The 26,696-nt window shown below is 47.3% G+C and overlaps 2 protein-coding genes across 2 annotated transcripts in view; one reads left to right on the top strand and one right to left on the bottom strand.

Annotated features, from left to right (window-relative positions):
* RGL1 (ral guanine nucleotide dissociation stimulator like 1) overlaps positions 1-15,241 on the top strand; it is a 53,923-nt gene extending 38,682 nt beyond the window's left edge. The window contains exons 6-18 of the mRNA XM_036388191.2: positions 25-149; positions 794-1,009; positions 4,059-4,162; positions 5,217-5,301; positions 7,119-7,208; positions 8,365-8,451; positions 8,676-8,708; positions 9,390-9,511; positions 9,836-9,925; positions 11,130-11,313; positions 11,949-12,314; positions 13,328-13,442; positions 13,912-15,241. Coding sequence (XP_036244084.1) covers positions 25-149; positions 794-1,009; positions 4,059-4,162; positions 5,217-5,301; positions 7,119-7,208; positions 8,365-8,451; positions 8,676-8,708; positions 9,390-9,511; positions 9,836-9,925; positions 11,130-11,313; positions 11,949-12,314; positions 13,328-13,442; positions 13,912-14,009 — 1,715 coding nt within the window. The 3' untranslated portion in view covers positions 14,010-15,241. The remainder of the gene's footprint in view (positions 1-24; positions 150-793; positions 1,010-4,058; positions 4,163-5,216; positions 5,302-7,118; positions 7,209-8,364; positions 8,452-8,675; positions 8,709-9,389; positions 9,512-9,835; positions 9,926-11,129; positions 11,314-11,948; positions 12,315-13,327; positions 13,443-13,911) is intronic.
* Positions 15,242-16,902: 1,661 nt separating this feature from the next.
* Positions 16,903-26,696, bottom strand: part of COLGALT2 (collagen beta(1-O)galactosyltransferase 2) — a 47,530-nt gene continuing 37,736 nt past the window's right edge. Inside the window, exons 6-12 of the mRNA XM_036388174.2 lie at positions 24,256-24,375; positions 23,722-23,798; positions 22,248-22,354; positions 20,930-21,062; positions 19,949-20,076; positions 18,883-19,089; positions 16,903-18,504 (exon numbers count right to left, since the gene is read on the bottom strand). Of these exons, the coding sequence (XP_036244067.1) occupies positions 18,228-18,504; positions 18,883-19,089; positions 19,949-20,076; positions 20,930-21,062; positions 22,248-22,354; positions 23,722-23,798; positions 24,256-24,375 (1,049 nt within the window). The 3' untranslated portion in view covers positions 16,903-18,227. The remainder of the gene's footprint in view (positions 18,505-18,882; positions 19,090-19,948; positions 20,077-20,929; positions 21,063-22,247; positions 22,355-23,721; positions 23,799-24,255; positions 24,376-26,696) is intronic.

The raw sequence follows: 26,696 nt of genomic DNA, 5'->3' as shown, positions 1-26,696 counted from the left end.
AGTGGTGTTTTCCATCCTGGCCAGATGGGTTCTGTAGCACTTCCTCCAGTGACCTGGTTGATGGAGAGGAACTGGAGAGCAGCAATCCAGAAGAATTCTCCTCTTTTCAAGACCACGTTGTGGCAGAACAGTTGACATACATGGATGTGGTATGTAGAGTATTGCATATAATACAACTTTATAAAATAAAACATATTTTTTTGTAAGTTACATTGCTTTAAGTGTAGAGTTCCAGAACAGGACTGCTGCTGGGACACAGAACACAGCTCTGTGGTTATCCCAGAGGTTTCAGTCTTTGAGTTTTTCCCTTCTGTCATTTTGAAGGTTTTTTTGATTTTGTTTTTTGTTTTGTTTTGGTTTTTTATGTGTAGCCTCTTTTGCAAAAGTTACTGGCACTGAGAAATAGCACATTTTAACTATAACACTACCTAGCTTAAAGATGTCTAGGAACTCTGGACTGTAATGCTCAGATTTTGCTTTGTGTCGATCAGTTCCCTTCTAAATATCATTATATAAATAAATTAATAAGATTATTAAATAAATAATCTTGGTTATGCAGCTGATATAAAGATGTCCCTAATTTTCCCATTATTGTTTAGCTGGCAGTTCTTTTGGGGCATCAAGCCTATAAAGAGTATGCCAAAGGATATTTTAAACTAAGAGAGAACCAATACTTATCTTTAAGTACCATATTAGATTTAAGTCAAATTTGTCCTCTAAACCTGTATTTCTTCTCGTGAATAAAAGATTTAGGAGAAAGCTGCTGGCTTACCACACCTCTGTTTCACTCTAGATGCTCTTCAGAAGAGTTGTGCCCTACCACTGTTTGGGATCCATCTGGTCTCAAAGGGATAAGAAGGAAAACAAGAACCTGGCTCCAACTGTCAGAGCCACCATCACCCAGTTCAATGCAGTCACCAAATGTGTCATCAGCACTATCCTGGGGACCAGGGAGCTCAAAATCCAGCAGAGAGCCAAGATCATTGAGAAGTGGATTCATATTGCACATGTAAAGCATTTATTCTGGTGAATGTTTTTTGGGTGGGTGCCTTGGAGTGAAGGAGTTGGGAGAGTAAGAAAGGGGTTGTACAGATTGGTGCCAGGCTATCTTAGCTCTCATTCTTTCAATTTTAACTGGTTTTTTTTTTTGTGATACCAAATAAATATTGCCCTTCCTCTCCTCAGTTCTTTCCCACCATGGAAATGGGGCTGATACTTGGCCATGCCAAAGCTTTAGAGAGCTCCAGATAGCTGAAATCAGCAGCTCTGTGGAATCACCTCCATGTGCCTCAGCAGAGCTTCCAAGAGGATCTTGTAGCAGATTCCATGTTTTTATCCTGTTTTTCCTAATCTGTGCAAGAAGGGGTTTTTTTTTCCCCATGCCTGCTTTACATACCTAGTTTGCTAATTTCCTAGGTTCTATTATTTTACTGTAATGTTCCTCATTCCCCTTGGAGCACTGGGCAGCTGGCAATAAACAAGACCTCTCTGGAAGAGAGCACTTCAAGCACTTCTATGTGGATGTGTGTTGACTCCTAAGAATCCCATGGATTCTTTTTGAGCTCTACAGAACAGTCAGGAAAAGCTGAAGCCAGAGGCTTTCCAACCTTGGCAACTTCTGTGCTTCCAGAGGCAGCATTCAGTCCTGGCACCTGAGCTCTGGCAGCTGCATGGTTCAGGAAGCTGGGATGGGGAAGGGCTTGGACCTCTCCTGTGGCACTTACATCTGCTTGTTTTTATCATCATCTGGTGGATGTTTTATTGCCTGTGTGAAGGGAAGTTTGATTTCCAGTTTCTACATGCAGACCTAAGTGGCAGAGGGCACCAGCTAAAAGAGCCTTCTTCCTGGGGCAGGCTGGACAGAGCTTCATCATCATCCCACGGCAGAAGGGAGGCCTGGGGAAATCAGGAAAGGCACTGCCCTCATCCCACTCACTCTGTGGATGGAGAACTTTGTTCTACACCCCTGCTGATTCTGTGCCTCTCCCTTTACTTAATTCATTAGGTGCTCCAGTCGTAGCATGAAACACATGAAAAATGTATGTGCACGCTCTGCAGAATAATGGCACATGTACAGCAGCTGGGTGCACGTTTACTTAGCTGCCCACTTCTGAAGAAAGCTGCTTCCTTTGTGCATGCAAATGAGGGTTTTGAATAGCTAGGTGCCTGAATTAGAAAATAATCCACTCATTAAAGTACAGTTATTCACTGATAACTAAACTTAGCAGCATGGAGTTCCACATTTGTCATCTCTTCATGACTTCTGGTTCCATTTCCTTGGTTCAAAAGATAAACTGGATACTTTCTCTACTGCCAGCCCTCTGCTCCACCTAGATCTAAGGTTCCTGAGCAGGAGCAGCCAATTTCACTCAAACAATATTTTCTTTAAAAATAAAAATGAAATAATTAATGTCCTGTTATGCTTAAAATTTTTAAAATCAAAGCTGTTTCTCCACAGGATTCTTTCTGGTTTTCCCTCTGTGAAGGACACAGCATGAAACAAAGTTATTAAAACCAGTCTTAAAAATTCTTCTTACATGCAAATGAAAGCTTGCTCAATTTTAGTCTGTAGTTGGTTGAACCACTGAGAACACTAAATCCAATATTAAATGAAATTCCAACTGTGCTCTAAATTGCACAGCATGCAGTTAAGTCAAGATGGTTCCAAATTGGTTCTTCCAGTTCAAACTCCTGTTGTACTGGGAAGAAAGAAGAAAAGCTGATAATTTGTGCCTCTAAATTTGTGTTCTCCACAACCTAAATTTCAGGTTGAACAAAAAGAAAGGTCTCATTCTTTAACATGTCAGTCTCTGGAGAAGAGTTGTTATGTGGCTTTTTTTTTTTGGCCCCAAACCATGCAAAAACAGCTTTCAGTTCCAGTGAGTCCTGCCTCATGATCTTGAACTTGGTGTTTATCTGACCCAAGTGTCCACCTGCTTCAGATGATGTTGGCCCAGGCTCTCTGCTTAAGCCACACTTGGATAAATGGAGTGTCCTAATTAGAAGTTTTTTGTGGGTCAGTAACTGGGAGAGTTTGTACTCTCCTTAGCTGTTCAGTCACTTCTAATGCAGCTCATGAACAGAGATGCTGATGGATTAAGGTCTGACTTTTGCTTATGCTGAGGTTGCTTTACATTTGTTCAGTCCTACAAAGGAAATAAATCATGTCTGTTTTCACTGTAAGGATCCTTTACATAATAAGCATTATTAGGGTGAAATCAGATTCATAAAAAATGTTGATAAGCAGAACTGGAGTTTGAATACATTCTTATCTCCATGCAGCAGTCAGATTGGCAGGTGTTTTGTCTGCTGGATTTGCATGTACAGACACCTGTGCTGAAGGTTGTGGTATCCAAGCTATCATTCTTGAGCCACCAACAGATTTCCAGGAGTCACAGACCAGACTTTCCCTCTTGCTTCCCTCCACTTTATGAGGAATCTGTGCTACTTTTTTGAGTTTTTCATTATCCTTTTCCACCCAAGCTTTTGCCACAGAGTAGCTGCACAAGAAACATCCATGAGCCAGTCTCTGTTCAGATTTGATCCAAACTCTGGAAAAGCTGGGAAGGTTTTTCTCTTTAACAGTGTGCACATACTTGAATAACAGGTTATTCCTTTGCATGTCTTTATTTTTAATTGACACTGAGATGATTGAGGGTTTACATTTTAAATACCACATATAAAGAGTCAAAGCCTGGTTTTCTCCCTAAGGGGCTAAAAGGGATTGGTAACTATAAAGAGCTTTTTAAGAAGTATAACCTTTGTGCCTTTCCCCATGGCTTCATGGACTCAGTTCCACTTTTATTTTTACTTGGAGAACTGGAAGCTGTGAGACCACAAATACATGAAAGTGAGGAAAACAAGCTCTAACTGCCAAAGCTTGTGAAGTGTTTGGTGGCTGGAGTGGGGAGTGATATTTTTGATGCTCAGTATTTGCACAGCTGCTGCTCAGCAGTGAGAATGTGTAGCAGTCCTGACAGGGCTCAGAGAGAGGAGCACCAAGGTCTGTGCAGTGCTGACATTTAATGCTCCTGTGTTTCCAACCACTCCTTTCACAGGAATGCAGGATCCTGAAGAACTTCTCCTCCTTGAGGGCCATCATTTCAGCTCTGCAGTCCAACTCCATCTATCGGCTGAAGACCACCTGGATGTGTGTTTCCAAGTAAGCCTCTCCCTCAGTTCCCAAGGGCCACAGGGCTCAGTGCTCCTTCCTTTCATGCTCTCCTCATTCTTCCTGTTCTGTTCCTTCACTAACATGGGTCCTGTCAGAAGAACCTTCCATTCCTGGGAGGCTCAGACCCCTCCTGTGAGCTCCTCTTTCCTATTGAGGGGACAACCTGCCCTTGGGGATACTGAATTCTGTCCTTTCAAGCATATTGGGTCTTCTACAACCTCTCTAGAAAAACTATGGCACTGGCTTCTCACCCAGCTCATGCCCACCACTCCCAGGTCACCGTCTCTGCTTGTCTTCTCTCCCATGAAGTTTGAGGAGATGCAGCTTGCTACAAATCCTCCCAACTCTTCTCCTGGTGCTGATATTTACATAAGATATATTCCTAAATAGCAAAATCCAGTATTGAAGATAATATTTCTTCCAGTGAAGATAATATTTCTTCACTTTATTGTGATAATAATGTTTACTGCCTGCCCCACACATGCCAGAAGTTGTTGTCTAGAAAAAATGGTGTTCTGCTCATTCAGTTTGGAGAAACCAGATTTCTTTGCCTTTGATAAATAAAGTATCAGTCTGCTAGGCAGTATCCTTCTGTATTTCCTCTCCACAGAAGTTGGGTTTTCCTTCTACTGCCCCATGTTTCTGATTAAAATATTGCCTATCTTGTCTTGGGCAAAAAACTACTCCTACATTTAAATGCTTCCAGCTTTCCAGAACGCATGGAATAGGGCAAAAATCAAGAACTTGGGTTTTTCTGTTGCTTTGTATCCCCTGACCCATTCTCACACTGCACTGACAGTTCAAAGCCCTGCCCAGGGGCTGCTGATGGTGTTTCTTTGCTGTCAGATGAGGCCAAACTTCGCTGGAAGCACCAGAATGTCCCACCAAGGCTCCCAGGAGATGTGCAGCATCTCACTGGGTGCATTTTGGTGCTGTTATCTTTTATAAGTGGAACTGTTAATGATTGAGAAAGAAACAGAAACTTGATTGGATTTTAGAGTGCTCGCTATTGACATAAATGATGTTATCTTCTCCTGTGCAGGGACATCCTGCTGATGTATGAAGAGCTGTCTGAGATCTTCTCAGACCATGACAATTATCTGACAAGTAGGGAGCTGCTGATGAAGGTGAGAACTGGTATGAGTTCAAAATTTGTGATCTCAGTGAAATCTGAGGTTTAACCCCTTTTGAAACCAGCTGCCAAAGCTCATCTCTTCCTCAAGGACCTTTCCTGGTGTTTAGGGAAGAGTAGGCTGTAAAACCTGAACTTCTTGCTGGGCTGAGAGTTGATTTCCTTGTTCCTGGAAGAATCAGTAGCTTTAGGCTGGATAGGCACAGCCATCAGGCTTTGGCAGCATGATCTGGGTCGACAGCAGGTCTTGCAGCCCCTCAGCCCATGAGGTCACTGGAACAATGCCACACCTTCAGCTGAGGAGTCAGTCCAAGATGTTTATCCCATTATCCTGTACCTTTCTCAGAACTAGGAAGCAGGGCTGGGAATTCTGAAGGAACAGGCTTCCTCCTCTGTGGGTGGCCAGATGGACAACAAAGCAGGCTCTGTGTGGAGCAGTTTGACTCTTGCACTCTCCTGGGTGAACCCCAGTAAGCTCAGGAGCCTGAAAGGGGTGAGGAAGAATGGCAGGGAAGGGCTGTGTTCTGCAAAAGCTAAGGAATGTTTGAGGCAGGTTTTTTCTATCTACATAAAAAAGTTCCTCATAAACTCAGTAAGCAGTTCATTCTTTGGCAGTTCTGTCCAGCCAGTCTGGCATTTGTCCCTCAGCCCCTTGCCTTGGGATCTGAAACACTGTGTTTTGCTCAGGAATGGTGGGTGAACACATTCACATCTGTCAGTCTGTTTTGTTTATCATCCATTTATCAACGTCTGTAGGTAATTTTTAAAGCAGGTGAGACCATAATAAGCATAGAGGGAAAATGTGTGTTTAGAACAGCCTATTTAACTAAATATTAAAAGACAAAACAACTCAGACTGAGCCCAGACCTCTGGCTCCCAGTAAATCACCCTCCAGCTGCCCTAAGCAGATTTTAAAAACATTTTGGAAGCAGTGAGAGGAGAAAAATCCCTCAGACTAGCTAGAACCTCTCCCCTACTTTTCATCTTGGACCATTTGGAGGATTAATATCCACTGAATCCTCAAAGGCTTAGTTTTCCTTCACTGTAAATAGCCTCTGTAAGGGATGCCATGTTGGACCTTGCCCCTCCATCCTGCAAATCCAAGTGTGGAGGAAACAAAATGCCATTGGAGACAGATGGGGTGGCATGGAAAGGGAGCAGTGTTCTCTCCTCCTGAACAGATACTGATAATGATTTGTGACACATCTGTGCAACCACTGGAAGAAACACATAACTCCAACATCCCCTGTGCATCCAGGGAAATGCAGGTTTAAAGAACTATGGTGAAATGCCTCATCCATTCATAGGAGCTGTAGGGATGGAAACCTGTTCCTTTAATTTCCTGCATGGTTTTGGGTTAGTCAGTAAGCCACAGTGGCTGAATCTTGGTGTTGCAGCATAAGAAAAACAACAAAGCATTACATAAGATGGAGATGTTTACTTGTAGCAGGCCTGATGAGGGAATTAACCAGAATTCCTTATGTCAGAGTGTTGGGATAGAGCATCTGGACACCTGAAGTGTGTCTGAGCTTCTCTGATTTAAACTCCCAAGTGATTCTCAGCAGCACTTGGCTTGGCCAAAGCCATTCTGCAGAAAATTTCCCTCACAGTCATCTTGGGTGATTTTTGTCCAAAATTCCCAATCAGCATCTGAGTCCCAGGAAATCAACACGTATGTAGACACAGGTGTGTCTGCACAGCAAATATTTCTTGATGACTTGTCTGGTTAAATTACTATTTTACATGCATGTAGTTGCCAGTTTATCACTTGGATCCTTCATTAATTGCCTTTAATTCTTTATCACCTCACAGGAAGCAACATCCAAATTTGCAAATCTGGACAGCAGTGAGAAAGAAAATCAGAAAAAGTCACAGAAGCGACTGCAACTTCAAAAAACCAAGGTGTGTTTGGGGGTTTTCCTCTCCTTTTTGAACTGGTAACATCATTAACCCTAATTGGTCAGTTCTTTAAGAAGCAAAATCCAGAAAGGTCTTCCCCAGAGTGAGTGGGCAGGAGGGGATTGATGGATATAAACATGTGGTCATCACTCCAGCTCTCTTTTTCAGTCCTACAAGTAAGAGTTCCATTATCTACTCTTGTTACATTTTAGAGAGAAACGCAATTTCCATGTGGTAAAATGTGTGCTGCTGTAAATACTGGAGTTCTTGTGATAAAGACAGTTAGCTCTGGCTTTGCAGAAGTCTCATTTACTTTCAAACATGTTGATGAAGCTTCTGGCACACCAGCTTGAAAATTGCACAGGCTTCTACAGAGATTGCTTTGTAAAATGTGTCTGGGGTCCAGTCTGCTGGTGAAAATGGTTTTTGTCTCAAAGCTGGCAAAGATTTAAAGGACAGGGGGAGAGAAATCTGGAATAGGGAGGCAAAAGTGCTGAATATGATTTTTGTCTGTCTAGATGTTTGACTGGAAAAAATACAGATACTTCTGGATGGTAGAAACAAGTGTTTCCTTTGCAAGTGTAGAGCCAGCCTGAACTCTGCAAGTGCTGGCAGTCTAGAAGTTTAAAGAGGGACTGATTAGCATTAAAATGCAGTGGATGGCTGGGGAAGATGGTCACTTCTTGGAGACAAAAAAATGGTGGCTTGATTTGACTTCACTATCACAAGGTATAATCAATCACACATGTCTAAGTAAAAATCCACAGGGATGAAGCAGAAGCTGCTCACAAAGGCTGGCCAGGACCATTCCCCTGCTCCTCCTCTTGCACCAAGTGACAGAGGGACCCTGTCCCTGGTCCTCAGTGCTTCTCCCAAAGGCAGGGTTTCCTGGAGACCCACTGCTGGGAATCAATGATGGCAGTACTGTAATGCAAAACCACTGGGTAATACCTGTGAGAGCATCCTGGTCTCACTGGAATTGGATTTAAGTTCTATATTATCTAATGAAATTGATGTCATGAAATAAAACATACTTATAGGACTGATGCTTGGTTAAGCAGATTACTTTAATTTCATTTTCTTACACAGGAGTGTTCTGGAATTGTAACTATTCTCATTTTTCAGTCAGTTAATCCAGCATTGCTCTGCTCACTTGCAGGGAGTGATGCAAGGCACGGTCCCTTACCTTGGCACCTTCCTGACTGATCTCATCATGCTTGACACAGCCCTTCAGGACTATGTTGAGGTAATTTGGGGCAGTTTTTTGGAACCCTAAATACCCTCCCTGCCTTCCCAACTGAGTTTACATGTTTCTGCATCCTCTCCTTCTGCAGCTCTTAAAATCTGTTTACAAAAAGAAAAGGGAAGCAACATGCAGTGTTATTAACTGGAACTTGTGTGAATTTTTGTGCATTTATCTCAAGGTACAAGTCTGGCTCTTCTCTGATCCCTTCTCTTTCTTTCCAATAGGGTGGCCTGATCAATTTTGAGAAGAGACGAAGGGTAAGTTGAATGTTCTGTGATTTTTGGTTTATTGATACCCTCTGGGGCAAGGGCATTTGTCCTTAGCAGCTGAACCAGACCTAGTGGCAGGAGACCTTTGCTTTCCAGAACACACAGTTAGTAAATAATCCTCCTTCTCCTGCAGGAAACCCTTTGTAGGTGAAAGTCTGCAGAGAGCAAACCAGAGGAGGCTGTCAGTCTCTCCTTTTGGCCTGATCCTTGTTGGTCAGAGATAAGTAATGTCCTGTAGGAGTAAAGGTGCTGGGGTTACCTTGGGCTGAATGAAGTCAGGCCAAATCTCCATCCTTGGGTTGAAAGCAGACCTGGACTTGGCTGAGATGGAGCCATTTCCTCCCCTGAACTGCTCAATAACCTGCCCTAAACAATCCAGGGTTATTCTGGCAGGGTGTGTACAAGTGCAGTTACAGAAGAGCAGCACACTCTGGTCACATGCCTTAAGGGGCAGCATTTTACATTCCTCTGGAGCAAGTGTGAGTGCACATTATGGGTCCCAGGGAAAAATTCCCATCTTTATTGTTATAGGAAACTGGTTCTTGAAATAGTTACTCAACTGAAAATGAACTTCACATCAAGCTAAGTTTGTCCTGGATCCCTCGTTGTATGAATGAATATAATCTTGTTTTCTAATTAGACTTTGTATGTGATTATTTATTTTCTTAGGAATTTGAAGTCATTGCCCAGATCAAGCTCCTGCAATCCTCATGCAACAGCTATTGCCTGATACCAGACCAAAAATTCATCCAGTGGTTCAGGAGGCAGCGACACTTAACAGAGGAGGAGAGGTGGGTGCTCAGTGCAGCTGGAAAACCTCTGTTCTCAGCCCACACACCTGGGCAGAGCAGGGCAGGGACATGCAAACACTGGAGAGATTTTAAACCTGTTATAAGGGGGTGAAATATCCCCTTGGCCCTGGTAAAATGCAGGCAGAGCAGTGTCCTCTTTGGGGCAGTGCAGCCTTCTGTGAGAACAACTGAAAGATTCTCAAATTTCTTGAATATTGCTGCTGTGAGATGTACAACTAAATAACACTGTACAACTAAATAACATTGTACAACTGAATAACATTGTACAACTAAATGACATTGTCTGCAAATATTCACCTGCAGTTACAAACTCTCCCGTGAGGCTGAAGCAGCTGCTGATACCAACATCCTGTCTCCAAAATCCCAGAAAAGCATGGTGAAGAGGATCAGCACGTGAGTATGATGGGGCAGAGGGGTTTGGGGTGGGAATAGGGACCTGGATAACTCAAACAAGAAGTGCTCATTTAATCAGCTGCAGAACCTGGCTGGGGATCCACAACCCTGCATTGCTTTAAGGAGAAATGCAGCCTTGTGGATGAAGCTGTCCCTTTGTTTGCTAGAAGCAGTCATGATGATTATTAAAGGTAGAAGAGACTAGAATAATCTTTCCTATGGTGTCAAAAAAAGAAACCATTTTAGTGGTGGATTATAATTCAGTACCTCTTGTGTGATAACTTCACTGAATGCAGCAGGAAAACAGAGTAAATGAGGAGAAAGTCTGGTCTATTATTAGTCTAAATTGCTATAAACATGCAAAATTTCCTTGCAGGATTTTAATGTGAAAATTAAGGTTAGTAAAAAGGCATTTGATAGTGGAAACAACCAGTTGGAGAAGGAAAAAAAATCATGGGGACAGTTGTCCAATTTGGTGTAATACCACAAAGATTCAAACAGGACAGGGCCATGCAGCTGGACATAGGAAGCAAGAGGCTAACAGGAATGCAGGGAAAGCTGCATGGAATAAAGCAGAGCTCAAAGACTGAAGTTAAAATACTGCACTCTGAATGTGTTTTGCAAATGAATACTGTAGAAAAGCAGTCAGTGACACCTCTCTAAGGTGTATTAAATCAACAACTGCATGCTGATGCTCCCTGCTCCTCCTCTTGGTGGGTCAGACCAGCTTGTTTCCTTTGACACTCCTTTCAAGTCACTTGACCTGCATTTAGAAATGAGTCTTGGAGAGGGAGTGCCTTTAATTTACATTTTATGATCTTATTGTATGTATCTCCAGCCTTCTAGAGAGAATCTGGTACCTAACAGAGGGCAGGAATTGGCAGGGGAGTGAATTTGCCATTTCAAGCCCTTTTTTCTGTTAAATTAGCCTGAAAATGTGAAGAGATGGAAGGGGAGTGTTGTTCCAGTGGGGCATGAGCTGGTTGTGGCTTTCAGCTGTGGGCACTCTGGGTCAGGAAGGTGTTGTGTTAGCCTGTGACAAAGCTTCTGGACAAACTGTATAAACACCACAAAGGAAATGACAACAACAGGCCACTCCAGAGAGGAAAAACCTCCAGAATGTAAGAGCTCTGAACCAAGGGACAGCTTTGCTCAGCCCAGCTATCACTTACTGGCTTTTATGCTTTCTTTCTTTCTATACTAGACTTTTTCTGGGCACTGATGTGTTCACCCCACCCAAAGAACAACCCCTGAAGAGCTCTCCTGTAGGAGGGAGCTCCGGGGAAAGCACGGATTCAGCCAGTGTTTCATCGTGTGAGTTCAATCACTCTGAAACTGAGGATGTGTGTGTGACTCCCGTCTCTAGTCCTGAGGACCCTCTGAAAAAGGTACAGCTGGGGCCTCTGCATGCTGCAGGCAGGCCCAAAACACTTGGCCTTGACTAAAGCATTTGTTTTAGTGAAATGGACAGAGAAATGTGTACAAATGGAAGTAATCCAGTCGGGGCTCTTGCACAATGTTTTGTGTTGTCCCTTACAGGGGCTTTCTTCCTGTCAGGAAGCTTTTGAGCAAGGCAGAGGGAGAGAAAGGCAAATGCTGAGCAGGGGAAGGAAGGGGGCAGTTTCAAGGAGAATGGCAGAGAGGAGGGGTGTGTATTTCCACTTGTGTAAATGCTCTCACCTGGAGCAGGAGTGCCTGGGACACCCTCTGCCCCTTCCCAGCCGGTCCCAGTTCCTGGCTGGCTGCCCACAGCCTCATCCTGTTCCTTGGATCTGCTGCCACCTCCTGGGCTGCTCTTACTGCGAGGCCAGAGCATCCCCAGCAGGACAGAAACTGTCATTAAAATGCTGTAATCAATCAAGTGAAGTTCAGTTCTCAGTTCAGAGGCAAGGAATGCCCCTGCCAGCAGGCTGGGCAGTGTGGGTGACTGAGGTTTTGTCTGTGCCTTCTGCAGTCTCTGTTCCTCTGGCACATGACACAGCCAGACACACTTTGTGACAGCACTTTCCTTTCTGTTGTGCAGATCTCTGGCTACTCCTTATCGTCCTGTTCTCCTGACTCTCCCATGAGCACACCTTCCTCAGGGGTGTCATCCTTACCCTCATTCCTGCTGGCCTCCACCGACGACAAGAGCTCCGTGGGCTCTGACAAGGGCTATGACTCTGACAAGGGCTCCATCAGCTCTGACAAGGGCTCAGGCTGCAGCAAGGGCTCCACCTGTGACGCTGGCTCAGGCTTGGACAGCGGCTCCATGCCCTGCAGGGACTCAGGCTCGGTGCTGAGCAGTGCCCCCAGAGCGCTGCCCGTGTACAACCGGCAGAGCGAGGGCTCCTGCATCATCCGGGTCAGCATGGATGGGCTCCAGGACAGCATCTACAAGAGCATCCTGGTGAGTGCCACGGCTGGGCTCAGCAGCTGTGCCCATGGGGGTGACTGAACCCATTGCTGCGTTCTGAGAGCCCCCCTTCACTGGGTTGGCTCACCAAACCTGGCTGCAATGGGAAAATGGCACGTGGTGCCGTGCAGAATGGAGCCTGGTAGGAACGAGATGCTTTGAAACAGCTTAAGGGAAGCTTCTGGTCTGGAAATGGGAGTTTGTGTTTTATCAGAAAGCTCCAGGTGAAGCACTGTGAGCACATGGAGGTTTTGACATAAGATGGTACATTTTCCCTCCCTTCAGCAGCTTTCCCCAGGAGCTGGTTTCTGGAAACAGGGAGCTGACATGCCCTTTAATTCCACAGCTTCTCCCAGTGAAGGGAGAATCTCCCTCCTCTCACCAGACCAGCAGCCCCAGAATTCAGGCATTTCCCTCTCTGCTTACTCCACAGACGTATCCCAGCAGTGCCACTGGTGCTGGACCGTGGGTGAAGTGGCTTAGCTCAGCTGGGGGAAACAAAAGCGGGATAAGTTCTCAGCATCTTTAGTTCTTGATTTTAATGGTCTCACTTCCCCAAATCCAGCTAGTTGTTCCTTGAGGGCCTGATGGATTTGGCTGCTGGTGAGACTGCATGATGCACTTCCTCAGCACACAGCAAACCCAGCTACAAGGCCAGAAGGCTTTGCAGGATGTCCAAGGGAGCACTCATGCTGAGTCTGCAACAGCAGCTGGGGCAGCTCTTCACAGGGGCTTCAGTGGCTGGTGAGAGTGACATCTCTCAGAGGGAGCAGACACTGGCATCTACTGCTGTCTCTACTAGTACTGTACCTGTGTCAGCTTGAACTAAAAAGCCACCACCTCCAAATGTCAAAAATGCCAAGTTTAGTATCTGTCAGCACCTTTGTTACTCACCTGTGCTTTCAGTTCTCTGACATCTCTTTCAAGAACAAACAGTCAGGTTTTTGCTAACTACTAGATCACAGGAGTGAATGAGAAGAATCTCTCATTGCACCTTATCTTCCCAGATAACCAACCAAGACAGAATCCCTGATGTCACCCAGCGAGCCTTGCTGAAGCACAACCTCGAGCCTGATGCAGTTGAAGACTATGAGCTCGTGCAGGTCATCTCTGAGGACAAAGGTAGGGAAGCAGAACTCTGCTGCTGCCTGGAAAGTTCTGTTGGATTTCAAAGGGAAGAGTGAAATGGGAAGCATTAGAAACACTGTTGATGGGTCACAGCTGCCAGTGAGAACCCCCTGGCTGCTCAGGGGTGGTTTCTGTCAGCACAGCCCCCTTCCCACAAGCAGAGCCAGATCCCTGTTCTGCCAGGCTGACTTCATGTGTGCCTTGCAGCCATGGGGTGACCACAGGATCTTGGGTGGGGGTGCTGTTCTGCCTCCCTGGCACCAGGCCCTTGGATCCCACCCATCATCAGCCTTCTCTGAGAGTCTGCCAGGGCCTCTGCCAGGCTGAGCACGCTCCCTTTCCCCCTGCTCCCAGTGCTGCTGTGGCAGAACAGAGGCCCTGCCCACACTGTCCTGCTCCCCATCCTGTCTCAGCTTTGCTGCTGTGCCCCTCCCCACTAACTCTGCTTGGCCCTGTTGTGCAGAGCTGGTGTTCCCCCGTGATGCCAACGTGTTCTACGGCATGAACAGCCACGTGAACTTCGACTTCATCCTGAGGAAGAGGGCAGAGCTGCTGGGCTGAGGCTGCACCTGCACTGCCCTCCTGGGTTACAGGGAATCTGTCAGAATCCCCTGCTGAAAATGTGCAATTGGAGCAATGGGCAGCCCTGGTGCAAAGGCTCCAGGCTGCTGCATTTGTCTTGAGGACACCCCATGAGCCATCTCTGTGAGAAAAGGGTCTCCTTCATGCCAGTATTATACAGAAAAAGATCATCTGAACTTATTTTTATAGAACTGAAGCAAGTTCTGAGTATGTCTGCCTGAACCAGCTGAGAATTTTTTGCACTTGTTCCACACCAGAGAATGACCCATTTTGGATCTTGTTTCCAAAGAACTTTAAAATGAATGAACTGCACTTGCCTTTGCATGAACATCATGAATGGGACAAACACTGCTTTGTGTTGGATGGAGGTCTGAATGTCACAACGGGGTGGTTTCCCTTGGACTTGGTTAAGCCATGGACCAGAACCTGATGCTTTTTGTGTGCACTCCCATGTGATGGAAGATGTCCTCCCAGTGTGCAATTCCTCTGCTGGAACTGAAATCTGAACCTCTTCAAAAGCCATAAGACAGACGTTGGATTGTAAGCAGCCCTGGTTTGAGACACATGAAATACACAGAGTATTTCTGGTTCTGCTGGTAGCACTGTGCATCCCTGCACAGATCTAGGAGCTATTATCCAAACAGACAGCTTAGGATTCTTAAGGATCATTAGTTAAAACAGAGTTTTATCCATGCCTGGGCCTTTTACCCCCAGTTCTGTGGCACTAATTTGCAGCACTGGGCTCAGGTAAGTTTTACACTACATTTGGATTTACCACTGCTGTTTACAGGTAGGTAAAACAGACCAACTGTAGGTCTGCTGTACATCCAATGTACAGAGTCCTATGGCAGGTGCCACAAGCCTGGTGTAGGTCACAGCCTGAACAATTTATGAATTCCAGTTGTTTGTTAGAGGGTGACAGAGTGGCGGGGGGGGGTTGTTACTGAGCCTTAACCTTTGCCCAGAGTTAGGGCAAAACTAGAAGTTCAGTTTTCTGCTTTTGGTGTCTGTACAGTGCAGTTCCTTGTGTACATAGCATAGCTCCTACTGTATATAGTACTGCTCACTCAGGAGGGTGTATGGCAGTGTTAAGCTGAAACATAAATGTTCTGGATTTTAAAGTTACACTTTGCAAATGTTTATATATGTTATGTTTTTAACTGCTTACCTGTAATCTTTATATGATAAGTATATAAATTGTTTTGCATTAACATTTGCCTGGAATCAGTCAATTTCCTTTTATTAGTGCATGTCAGATGTGTAAAAACACCTTACACCACTTCCCTTGCTGTCACTTTCTTCAGCCTCTCCACTTTTACTGTTTTAACTTCTCAACAGCAAAGCCAAAGCCCTTCCAGCCCATCAGCCATGCACACAGCAGCCTCTGAGAGACTGGGATCTTTGTGCTATTTCTTGAGGTTTCAGCTTAAAGATTTCAGTAACTGGGTAATTACGATTGCACAGCAGTTTTATGTTTTCTGCATTAAATTATTCTCTTTTGAGCCACTGAATGACTTCAGAGGCCAGATAATACAAAGTAAGTGCTTTTGAGTGTATCCATTTCTCGCCATTGTCTCAATCATGGTGTTTTCCTCTTGCTCTCACCTTGTTGTATTTTCCCCTCCCTGCACACAATACAACATTCAGATTAACAGTTTACACACTACAGCCCCTTCTGCCATCTCACAAGTCACTTCAGCATGAGGGGAGGCTCCTAAAGCTGCCCACAAGTCTCACACTCAGTCCCTGAACTACAGTGCCCTGGCCACTTAAAGGCCTCTCATGTTGCACTAAGGAAGACAAAACAAAGAGTACCTGAATTTGATTTTTAAACTACCTCAGGCCACAAAACCCAACACCAGGACCTCACTTCATTTCCTTCAGGATCAATACAATCCATTGGTGAACTTGGAATTTCACATGCCATATTGAGTGCACAACAGCACTTTTCCATCCTTAACCCACAGCAAGGACCAAGCTGGTGGATTCCAAGCAGTCCCTACTGCAATTAATCATTTTTAGGGCCTGCCACCACAGCCTGCCTCATGAAGAAGCTGCCAGAAGGCTGGTTCAAAGCTGGTGCTCCTGCTCAGTTCTGAAACCCATTAGCTGAGTCAAAAAAAAAATACAAAGTTGTGTCAGGGACCCAAGGTCATGCCTAAGGCACTGCCATATTTAGCCTGTGGTTGTACACATCAACAAGATAATGAAGAACACTTTATTGCTTAATGGAGGGAACCTGACCCTTGAAAGAGAACCAATGGATTGAGGTGCATTGACAGGAAGTTAACCTGTGGAAGAGGAACAATACTCACTGGAGCTGTGGCCAGCATGGAGGGGCTATCATGAACGACTCTGGCCTCATCTCACACTGGCCACACATGAGATGATGCTGTAACTGGAAAAATCCCACTCCAGAGGGGGGAGGTCCAAGGCCTGGCGCTGGGGTGGAGGGAGTGAAGACTTCCAGCGTCCTTCACACAGGCCACGTGGGCTCATCAAGCAAGAGACCTGCGGAGGAAGCAAGAGGGATTGTGAGGAGGGAATAACCCAGGCTGTGTGTGGCCCACGGGGCAAGCTCCATACTCACCAGGTCGTGTGGGCGTCTGCTCCCACATGGACACCAGCAGGAACTTGGCTTCCAGGTGGGAACTGCACAGTCACAACCACTGACTCCATGGGAGAGGGACACGGCCAGGAATCCCTTCCATTAACCTCCAGTTACATTCAGGGTCAGGCTTGGAGGAACCTGGTCTAGTGAAAGGTGTCCCTGCCCATGGCAGAGGGTTGGACTGGGTCACCTTTAGAGGTGCCTTCCACAACCCAAACCATTCCAGGACTCCCCCACACAATGAAGAACACACAGAGCTGCTCATCTTGCACCAGGTTCTATGTATTATCAGACCGGCTGACAGGTAATAACATGTCTTCTGCAGCAGAAAGCACAACATTGATCAGTAATTATTCAAAACAAACAAAAATTAAAACCAAAACCCCAGCCACACATACTCAATGCACAGATCTGCCAGCAGGTGAGCCCCCAGATGGCAATTCCAGGAGGGAATCCTCCTGCTGCCCAGAAGCTCAGGGTCTGTGCCAGTATAGTCCATGATCACCTGGCCTCTGAGAAAGGTTTTTTTAAAAAAAATAAACACCATATCCTGCTGGCATGTGAGCCAACAGCAGAAACATCAGAACTCATCCAAAACACAGAAAAGTTCACTCCTCACATGAAAAAATATCCAGGCAAGTCGCCCTTCCGTCCTGTGACACACAATTCTATCGGGCTGTTGAGAGAGTAACATTGCTGTAGGTTCTTTTGGTTTTAGAAGGAGAGTTTGTAACCTAACTTCTTACATTTTAAGTTCCCAAAACTCCTACACTTGCTTTTATGGCCTGAAAAAACAGGCCTGCCAATAGGTCATGGGGTTTTGTTTTCCTGAAGGACTAAGTTGAGGCAGGGGTGAAGCAGGATGTGACATGGACCAGCTCTGCCTGCATTCCCTTCAGGCAATGCAGAGATAAATAAATCCAGCTACCTCCACTTGCATGGCTTCCATGACTTCAGACATTCCAAGACATCTGTTCTGGATCCAGAGGCCTGTTTAGATGGGATGCAGCAAGATTAAAAATGAGCTGATGGGAAGCCAGCACTGGTTTTGTACAGGAGTGTGATGGGGAGAAGACACGACAGAGGAGCACTGCTCTCCTGCATTGAACACTTTGGGGAAACATCTTGATTCTGATAGGGATCCCTTTGGAAAACAAACCCAAATCCCCCAGATGCTCAGCAAACAGGGTGGTAAAAGCCTACAGACCTACAAGGAGTAACAGTGAGGGAGCAGCCCAGGTACAGCCATCCCGAAAGGCACTGACATTTGTACACCTCTATATATTAATCTTTATAAATACAGTGTTCTACATGAGGAACTGTGGAACCAACGTCATTCCAGGCTGGTTTCTTCCAACAAAAGCTTGCCAGGGCTTTTGCTTGGATCTGGAACTCTTGTTCTGCTTCCTCCTTGGTGTCCCACCCTGTCCTCGGCGGCTGGGCAGGTGTCCGGCCCGATCCCGCGCACGGCCCTTGGGAGTGGTGGGAGGGAGACCACATGAAGAGCTGCTCTACAACTTTCAAGGGTGAAAAGCTAAAGTGTGAGGCAGGTTCAGCTGTCAACAGAGTCCCGGGGAGGTGGGCAGTCATAGCTCATCCCTGGCTGACGGCGTGTCCAGGGAGGACTGGGAGGGCAGGGCGTCCTTGTTCTGGGCGTCGCTGTGGATCTTGCCCTGCTGCCGGGACTTCCAGGAGTGCGTTCTGTCCCAGTCCGTGGACACGGTCTCGTTGTCCCAGATGGTGGAGGTCTCCGTGTCGCTGAGGTAGCCTGGCTGCCCCGTGTAGTGCGTGGGGTAAACAAGCAGGGGTTCTGCTGAGAAGGCCTTCAAGTCTCTGGGCTCGTAGTACTCCATGTACTTTGTGCTACGGAGGAGAGAAACGCTGTCAGCAACAGAGGAACCCTCACTGGTGCCAAGCTTGTCCCTGGGAGACATGGCCAGTCCAGGGAGCAGACTGGTCTGGGAGTGGGGGTAGGTGCTGGGGTACAGCCAGAACCACGTCCTTACAACCACACACACCTGTACAACCAAAGCTTGCTCCCAGAGACAGACAGGTGCCTCAGACAAGCAGTCCACAAGCCCTGCCCCAGGCATTCCCTTCTGTCACCTCCTTTGACCTGTGCCAGGAGGATAAAACCAAGCACCACAAGGAGTCCCACCAACCAGGCTACCAACAAGACCTGGTTTAAGATCAGTCAGCGAGACCCAGCCCATATCCCCCCCGAGCCACAGAGGGACTTACACAGGGTGCTTGTTGTACATGATGGGCAGGAATTCATCCACGGGCAGCATCTTGCTGAAGGGCTCAGCCCCGATGAGCTTCTGAGCCCCGTGGAAGGAGATGGCATAGCCCAGGGTCCAGTAGGAGTAATCAGCCTCCACCAGGTTCCGGACATTGGGAACAGCTCTCTCGGGCTCCTGCACCTGCATCCTTTTCCGGCCAATGTAGCTGCAGGGATCAGAAGATCAAGGAGATGGGACCAAAGCGAATCCATAGTGTCACAGACACATTTCATGAAAAATCCTTTCCTTAGGATTTTTCCTCCTGAGAAGCTGAGAGGCCTCAGGAACAAAATGTAACCAATGGTTATCTGCTGCTGTGGAATGCAACAGGTGCATCTGGGATTGGGCTCATGTGGTTGTTTCTAATTAATGGCCAATCACAGTCAGCTGGCTCAGACTCTCTGCCTGAGTCACAAGCCTTTGTTATCATTCTTTCTTTTTCTATTCTTAGCCAGCCTTCTGATGAATCCTTTCTTCTATTCTTTTAGTATAGTTTTAATATAATATATATCATAAAATAATAAATCAGCCTTCTGAAACATGGAGTCAGATCCTCATCTCTTCCCTCATCCTAAGACCCCTGTGAACACCATCACACCATGGCAATTAGGACATGACTGTTTGTGCCAACCAGGCCAGGGCAAAGGGTCAATCCCAGAAACAATCCCTGGCCCAGCTCACAGATTTCTATCCTGCATCACAATCCAACTCTTAACCCAGTGGGTGGGACAGCTTGTGAGAGGCTTCCTAAGGGAGCTAAGATGACACAGTCTGAGGCTCAGGACTGAGCTGTGCTGGTTGCTCTGTCAGCATCTCCAACACAGCTAAGGTCCAACCACGCTGTCCACAGCATGGGCAGGGATGGTGCCCTGGCAACAGCCACCCCACAGCATGGTGGGAAGAGCTACCAGAACACTGTGCCACCATCCCCTGCATTGCAGCATCAACCTGCACCTCTGCCATGCCCCAGCAGTGCTGCCAACCTCCCCAGGTGCCCAGGACCTCCCAGAGGAGCAGGAACTTACATCAGCTCCCAGTCTAACTGGGCTTGCTCGATGTCATCCATCAGCTTCATGAGCTTCCTCTTGAACTGGTGCTCGAAGCGCACGTCATCCTCAATGACCAGTGTCTTCTCCAGGCCCCTGCTCACCACCTGAAACACGAGGGCTCCAGCGTGAGCACAGTGGCCCCCATGGGTGCCCTGCTGTCACTGGGGCCACCCTGACCTGGCACTGCCTCCCAGACCACACAGGCAGGGAGCTGAGAACCACTCTGTGACATACACATGATATGCCAAGCCACTGGAACTTGCTCCTGCTCAGATAGAGAATCAGGGGAAAAAAACAGGAGTGTTTCTTTAACCCCATTTGCTTTTCAAAACATTCTTGCCTTTCTTCTAAGCAAGCTTGCCCCAAGCAGGATATTGGATGAACTTCAGAAACAGTCATGAAAATGTTCTGATAAAAATCACTTGGAGCTGAGGGCAAATGAATCACAGAATTCCTGAATGGTTTGGGTTGGAAGGGACCTTAAAGCTTATCTCCTTCCACCCCTGCCATGGGCAGGGACACCTTCCACTATCCCAGGGTGCTCCAAGCCCCATCCAGCCTGGCCTTGGGCACTTCCAGGGATCCAGGGGCAGCCACAGCTTCTCTGGGCACCCTGTGCCAGGGCCTGCCCACCCTCAGAGGGAAAAACTTCTTCCCAATATTGCATCTAACCCTGCCCTCTGGCAGTGGGAAGCCATTCTCACTTGTCCTGTTCCTCCATCCCTTGTCCCAAGTCCCTCTCCAGCTCTCTTGGAGCCCCTTTACATACTGGGAAAGGAAAGGAGAGGTGTGAAAGATGAACACTGCATTCAGGAAAACCCCTGCAATCCAAGGAAATCACTCCTATCCTACACTTCCAGACCCCTGGGCTGGATCCAACGCTCTGCACCAGGACTGGCTGTGCACCAGGACACAGCACCTTCCTGCAGGACCCTCAAGGCCCCCCAGAGCCCTCACCTCCTTCCAGATGTAGTAGTGGCTCAGGAAGCAGCCGATCTCTCCTCTGGTCAGGGGCCTGGAGGAGTAGGGGTCCCGGTAGCCTGGCAGCATTTCGATGCTGAGAGCTTTCAGCTGACTCGTGTTCAGTGCTCTGGGAAACACAAAGTATTTATCACCACTGAAAAACAATCAGGCACTTCAAGCCAGACACAGGCACAGCATGGGGAATGCTGCTGATGGTCAGGGAAAAGCCACACCTTGAGAAATTCTACACTTGTTTTGTTCAAAAACACAAAGGAAAATTAACTTCTTGATTTACATCTCTAAATCAAGCTGATAAACTGTATCCTTAACTCTGCCAAAGACAGGGACCATCACTTATCTTTAACTCTGCCAAAAACTTCCTGTGGGACTATCCTCTTGCCAGGTGCTTGGCTTTGATTAATTTTCTGAGGCCTTGATAGGATCCCAAGTTTCCAAGACCACTAGATGGTACGTGGGCTCCTTTCTCCTTGAGCCTTTTTGCAACTCACAGACTCAAAATTTCTGCCTTGGTTACTCATTATTAAAAGGTCTTAACATACCTTAGAATCATAGAATTATTAATATTGGAAAAGCCCTCTAATATTGTCAAATACAAGCATTAATCCAGCAGTTGTCCCAGGGCTGGGGCCTCCACCACTGCCCTGGGCAGCCTGACCACCCTTGGCATGAAGAAATTTTTCTCAGGTGTCCAGCCTGAACACTCCCTGGCACAGCTTGAGGCTTTTTCCTCTTGTCCTGTCCCTTGTTCCCTGACCCCTCCCTGGCTGTCTCCTCCTGTCAGGAGTTGTGCAGAGCCACAAGGTCCCCCCTGAGCCTCCTCTTCTCCAGGCTGAGCTCCCCCAGCTGCTCCTCAATAAACTTATGCTTCAGACCTTAGAGTAAGCTTGGAAAGGGCTGTGGCAGGGTTAACACTGCAGCACCACAGCTCTAGGATGGATAATAGCTCTAGGATGGACAATATTAGTTGTAAGTTGACAAGCAGCACTAGGATGGACAATATTACCAGAAGTTAACTGCTCCATTCACAGAAACCTGTGATTTTAACCTGATTTGGACCCTAGTCTGAACCCCAGTGCCCTGGTTCTCTCACAGAGATTGGCTAATTGCAAAGGAGGAAAGAAACAGAGCAGAATTGCCCCAGACAGATGGTCAGGGAGATCCAAGGGGTGCTCAGCTCCCCCCACAGCCAACCCTGCCCTGCTGGAAGTAGGTCAGGGCATCCAAGGAGATGCTGTGAAGCAGTAAAGCACATCCCACTGTGAAAACATCCTCAAGCCCAACCAAAACTCACTTTCCATCCACAGCCTCCACTACCTTCACTGCAATCTCCTGCTCGTAGAGCGTCCGCAGCATCCGATCCCGCCGGTCCTTGCGGCGCTTCAGGTTGATCATGAAAATCTGGGAGGAACAGAAAGACACCAGGACATCAGACTCCCAGCTGGGAAGGAGGGAGAAGGGAAGTCCTGATCCAGCCCTCTCCAGCAGCCCCACTGGAAAAGCAGGTCTTGTGAAAATACCACACGTGTGTGCGCTCCAGGTTGTCCAGAATTTGCCAAAAAGCTGAACTTGGTTTTGAGTTGAAAGTGTAGAGGTTTTTTCTCTAACAACTACTTTTTATGGGTGTTGAGGAAACTTGCTCTTTCAGGGTGAAGAAAATGAGGAGAGAACAGTTAGAGCCAAGTCTGTAATTTCCAAAGACACAGGATGGTTTATATCAAACAGAGTAACATGACCATCTGCAGCATCAATCCTAGGGGAACACTGCCACTGCCTGGATTTAGGATTATCAGCAGGGCCACCATCCAAGTACAAGGCCATGGTAAAGAAAGGATTTTTGTGATTACTTCTGGCACTGAATATCCACTGTGATCCCTGCCAGAGCAGAGAGCCAAGGCTGACAACAGAGATGTCTGGGCAGGGCTCTGTCCAAAGCCTTAAGGAGACTGGTGGCGGGCTGAGGACTGAAGCCTCACTGCAGGTAACCCTCAGGGACTCAGGGATATTTTTCAGTCCCAGGCAGGCTGGTACAAGCACAGCCTTGTAGCCCATGGAGCAAATCCTCATCCCAGTAAGAAGCAGAACGAATTTCAGCTCAGTACAAATGAAAGAATAATAAACTGGATAAATACAGCACAGCCACAAAGGACAACATGGAAAAAACCTGTTCCAGCTGTGCCTTAAACACAGACACAGCTGGGCTGGGTTCAGCCTCAGGAGCCCCACAAACAGATGGAGCAGAGCACACCAAGAAGACAAGGGCTCCCCTGATCCCCACAACTCCCTTGGTCCCAGAGCCACCCTGGCAGCTGCACACACAGGGGCTGCTGGCTCTGGGAATAACACAGACACCAGGCAAGCAAAGCCTGGCACGTCCCTCTCCCATGGTCTGCATCCCTGGGGGTATCCAAGGTGGGCCAGAACTCAGCTGTGAGCCTGCATCCCCCCCTGCTCTCAGCTCTCCAGTGTCTCTCTCAGGTGAGAGAAATCCTTCCCTCCTGCCACTGGAGAGCTTCACCAAAGGCCCAATTTCTGTCACAGATGGAAGGGAGGCCAAGCTGCTCTGCAGAGTCAGATGTAGAGCAAACAGCACAAGAACAGGGGAGTTAACTTGTTTTTCAGTTAACCTGCTTTTCAGCCTCATTTCTGCCTTCTCTTCCCTGGCTGGGTTAAACCAGAGCCATGGCATGGTTTATGTTGGGAGGGACATTAAGGATCAGGTGATGAGTGAGAAGACAAGACAATAAACAGCAGAGCAGGCTCCTTACTTCATCAAAGCCCATCTTGTCAGGGTGCTTCGGAGGGACAGAGATGTACTGAGAGGGCTCCACGGGAGGGCGATCGACTGAAAGAGAGGAGAGACCCCAGATGTCACCCTCGAGCACTCCCTGCAGTGGACATGACCTGTCTGAAGGTGTCTCCCTCCCTCCCGGGATGCCGGGATGAGGAGCCACGGCAGCGTGGGAACAGCAGGAAGCACCACACGGCAAAGCCAGAGCCAGCAGCCATGGGTCAGACAGACATCAGGAAAAACATGGACATGCAGCACCCTTTTCCACAGGAAAGATGCATTTGATCGGGGAAGTTGAGGGATTTTGTGGATGGGGTTGACCTGACCATGAAGCAATTACATCCCTAGGTAGAGAAGCAGTGGGAAATTTTGAAGACTGCGTATCGGAACAATATTAGAGCGGACAGGTTGGGATGCAGACTTGCAAAAGAATGAGAGCTGGGCTGCTGGCAGGAGAGCTCTGCAGGCATTAACTTGGGGTGTCCATCATGGCAAGGGCACAGCAACTCACTCATGGCCTCGATCAGGGTGTGCACAAAATTCTCAGCTTCCTCCTGCAGCGACTGCTGCGGCTTCAGGGGCATGGGAAGGAACCCGTAGTGCTCCCGGTTGCAGATGAACATCTGGACTCCTGGGGATCACAGAGAAGCGGAAATCAGGCCTGCTAGCAGGGCACTGCACTGCCACAAACACAGCTGTGCCAGGACCTCAGTCCCAAGAAGTTCTGCTTCATAAGCAAACAAGTCAGAATCATTCCAGTTCCACTTTCTGTTTTGCCTGGCTGGCAGCAAGTGGCCTCTCCCATAAAACCAATCCCTACTGGCCGCCTAACTGACCCTCCAAGGCCTGAGCTGACAGGGGCTGTGGCTTCCCTCTGAAATAGAGTGGGTTTAGGTTGGATTTTGGGAAGGAATTGCTCCCTGTGAAGGTGCTGAGGCCCTGGCACAGGGTGCCCACAGAAGCTGTGGCTGCCCCTGGATCCCTGGAAGGGTCCAAGGCCAGGTTTAACGAGGCTTGGAGCAGCCTGGGATAGTGGAAGGTGTCCCTGAAACAAGATGATCTTTAAGGTCCCTTCTAACTCAACCCATTCTATTCTTTATCACTGCTTCCTTTGGCCAGAAATAAAGGTGATACATTTTCACTTGTGCTGGCAAAGGACTTTGAGGAATACATATGACAACAACCTTTGACATGCCAAGTCACCGCCAAACACAGTCCTTTCCTCTCCAGAACTAATTTTTACTGTGCCCTGGAGATGAAAGGAAAATCCCAGAGTGAGACACTAGTGAGGAGAACAGATGTGACAACATTAACACCCTTCTACTCAAAAGCTTTTGCAACTGCTTGTTGAAGGTGGGAAACAGAGAGAAGGTGCAAAGCCTGTCCTTGGAGTGGATGCATTTGCAGGGCACAGACTCATCCAGTGGGAACATCCCGGCATCAGCAGAACATTTTTCCCTCTGGGACAAGGATTTGCTCACTGGCTGTAACTCTGCCTTTCACATCAGGCAACATGCTCAAAAGCCACATCCAGAAAAGCCAAGGGAAGGATTTCCGTTGTTTTTCATTGAGTTCTGGTAAGGTCCTTTATTAATTAACCCAAATCAAAGCTGCTAGAACCTGAGCAACCGGCCAAAACCTGCTTTTGTCTTTCTTTGTCTTTTTTTTTTCTTAATGAAACAAGCTTAACCAGCCCCCTCCCTCGAGGAAATAAATGAAAAGCAGACACTACCTGGTGAGCTGATGCTTTCATCTATTAGTGCCCCTAATCCATGGTATTTTTAGCAGAGTGGAACTGTTGGCACTAATGACTCTGGTGTTTCTCTCATTTTAAGTTCTACAAGTAAATTGCTGGCTATGCTCCTTGCCAAAACACATTCAGCTGTCAGCTGCAATTTAGGTAAATGGCAGAATAAAAAACTACTACCTGCAGACATGAATGGATTTGGCACTGATCTAATCAACTGATCTTATCTGACTCACTGATCTCTGTTTTTATCTTCCGCTGCCTTGAACATAATCTGCACAGATTCACACCAGTGTTCCTGCTCTGTCTGGGATTAAATGTACTTGAAAATGGTAAAGCTCCCATAAAGGAGGGAGGGGGACTCACTCTCCAGCTCTGTTTTTATAATAAAGTTAAATGATTGCTACAAGGGATAGGAAAACTAGAGGTGTTTGTATTATTCTTCTTAATGGGCTTTAAAGGCAGTGTCCAGGATTTACAGTCACAGCCTAAAACCACAGCTGCAGTTAAGGAACCAAAACTGTCCCCACTTCCCTGTGACCAGACCTTCCTGCTGGCTGGCTCACAGGCTTCAGAGACCCAGGCTGAAAGGCAGCTCAGAGATCATGGAATCATGGAATGGTTTGGGTTGGAAGGGACCTCAAAGCCCATCTCCTTCCACCCCTGCCATGGGCAGGGACACCTTCCACTCTTCCAGGTTGCTCCAAGCCCCATCCAGCCTGGCCTTGGACACTGCCAGGGATCCAGGAGCAGCCACAGCTTCTCTGGGCACCCTGTGCCAGGGCCTGCCCCACCCTCACAGGGAACAATTCCTTCCCAATATTGCATCTAACCCTGCCCTCTGGCAGTGGGAAGCCATTCCCCTGTCCCTCCATCCCTTGTCCCAAGTCCCTCTCCAGCTCTTCTGGAGGCCCCTTTAGGCACTGGAAAGGGTCTCTAAGGTCTCACCTGAGCCTCCTTTTCTCCAGGCTGACCTGGCTAAAAGCTCTCCTGTGAGTGCAAGGGGCTCTGCAGAGTGCAGTGCTGGCAGTAACACCCCCCTGAGCTCTGCTCAGATGCAGCACTCCCACACAAGCCACGTCCTCTCTCAGAGGTGGGATGCTCTTTGGAGCACCACAGAACAGCTGCTTCCAGCAGCAGATTGCCTGTTGGGAATTGATGATTTTTTAAGCACAGCTTTTGGCCTGGACAAAAGCCAGCATCAT

Source organism: Molothrus ater, chromosome 9 (assembly GCF_012460135.2).
Source record: "Molothrus ater isolate BHLD 08-10-18 breed brown headed cowbird chromosome 9, BPBGC_Mater_1.1, whole genome shotgun sequence".
NCBI lineage: Eukaryota > Metazoa > Chordata > Aves > Passeriformes > Icteridae > Molothrus > Molothrus ater.
This window is presented reverse-complemented; position numbering and strand designations above follow the sequence as displayed.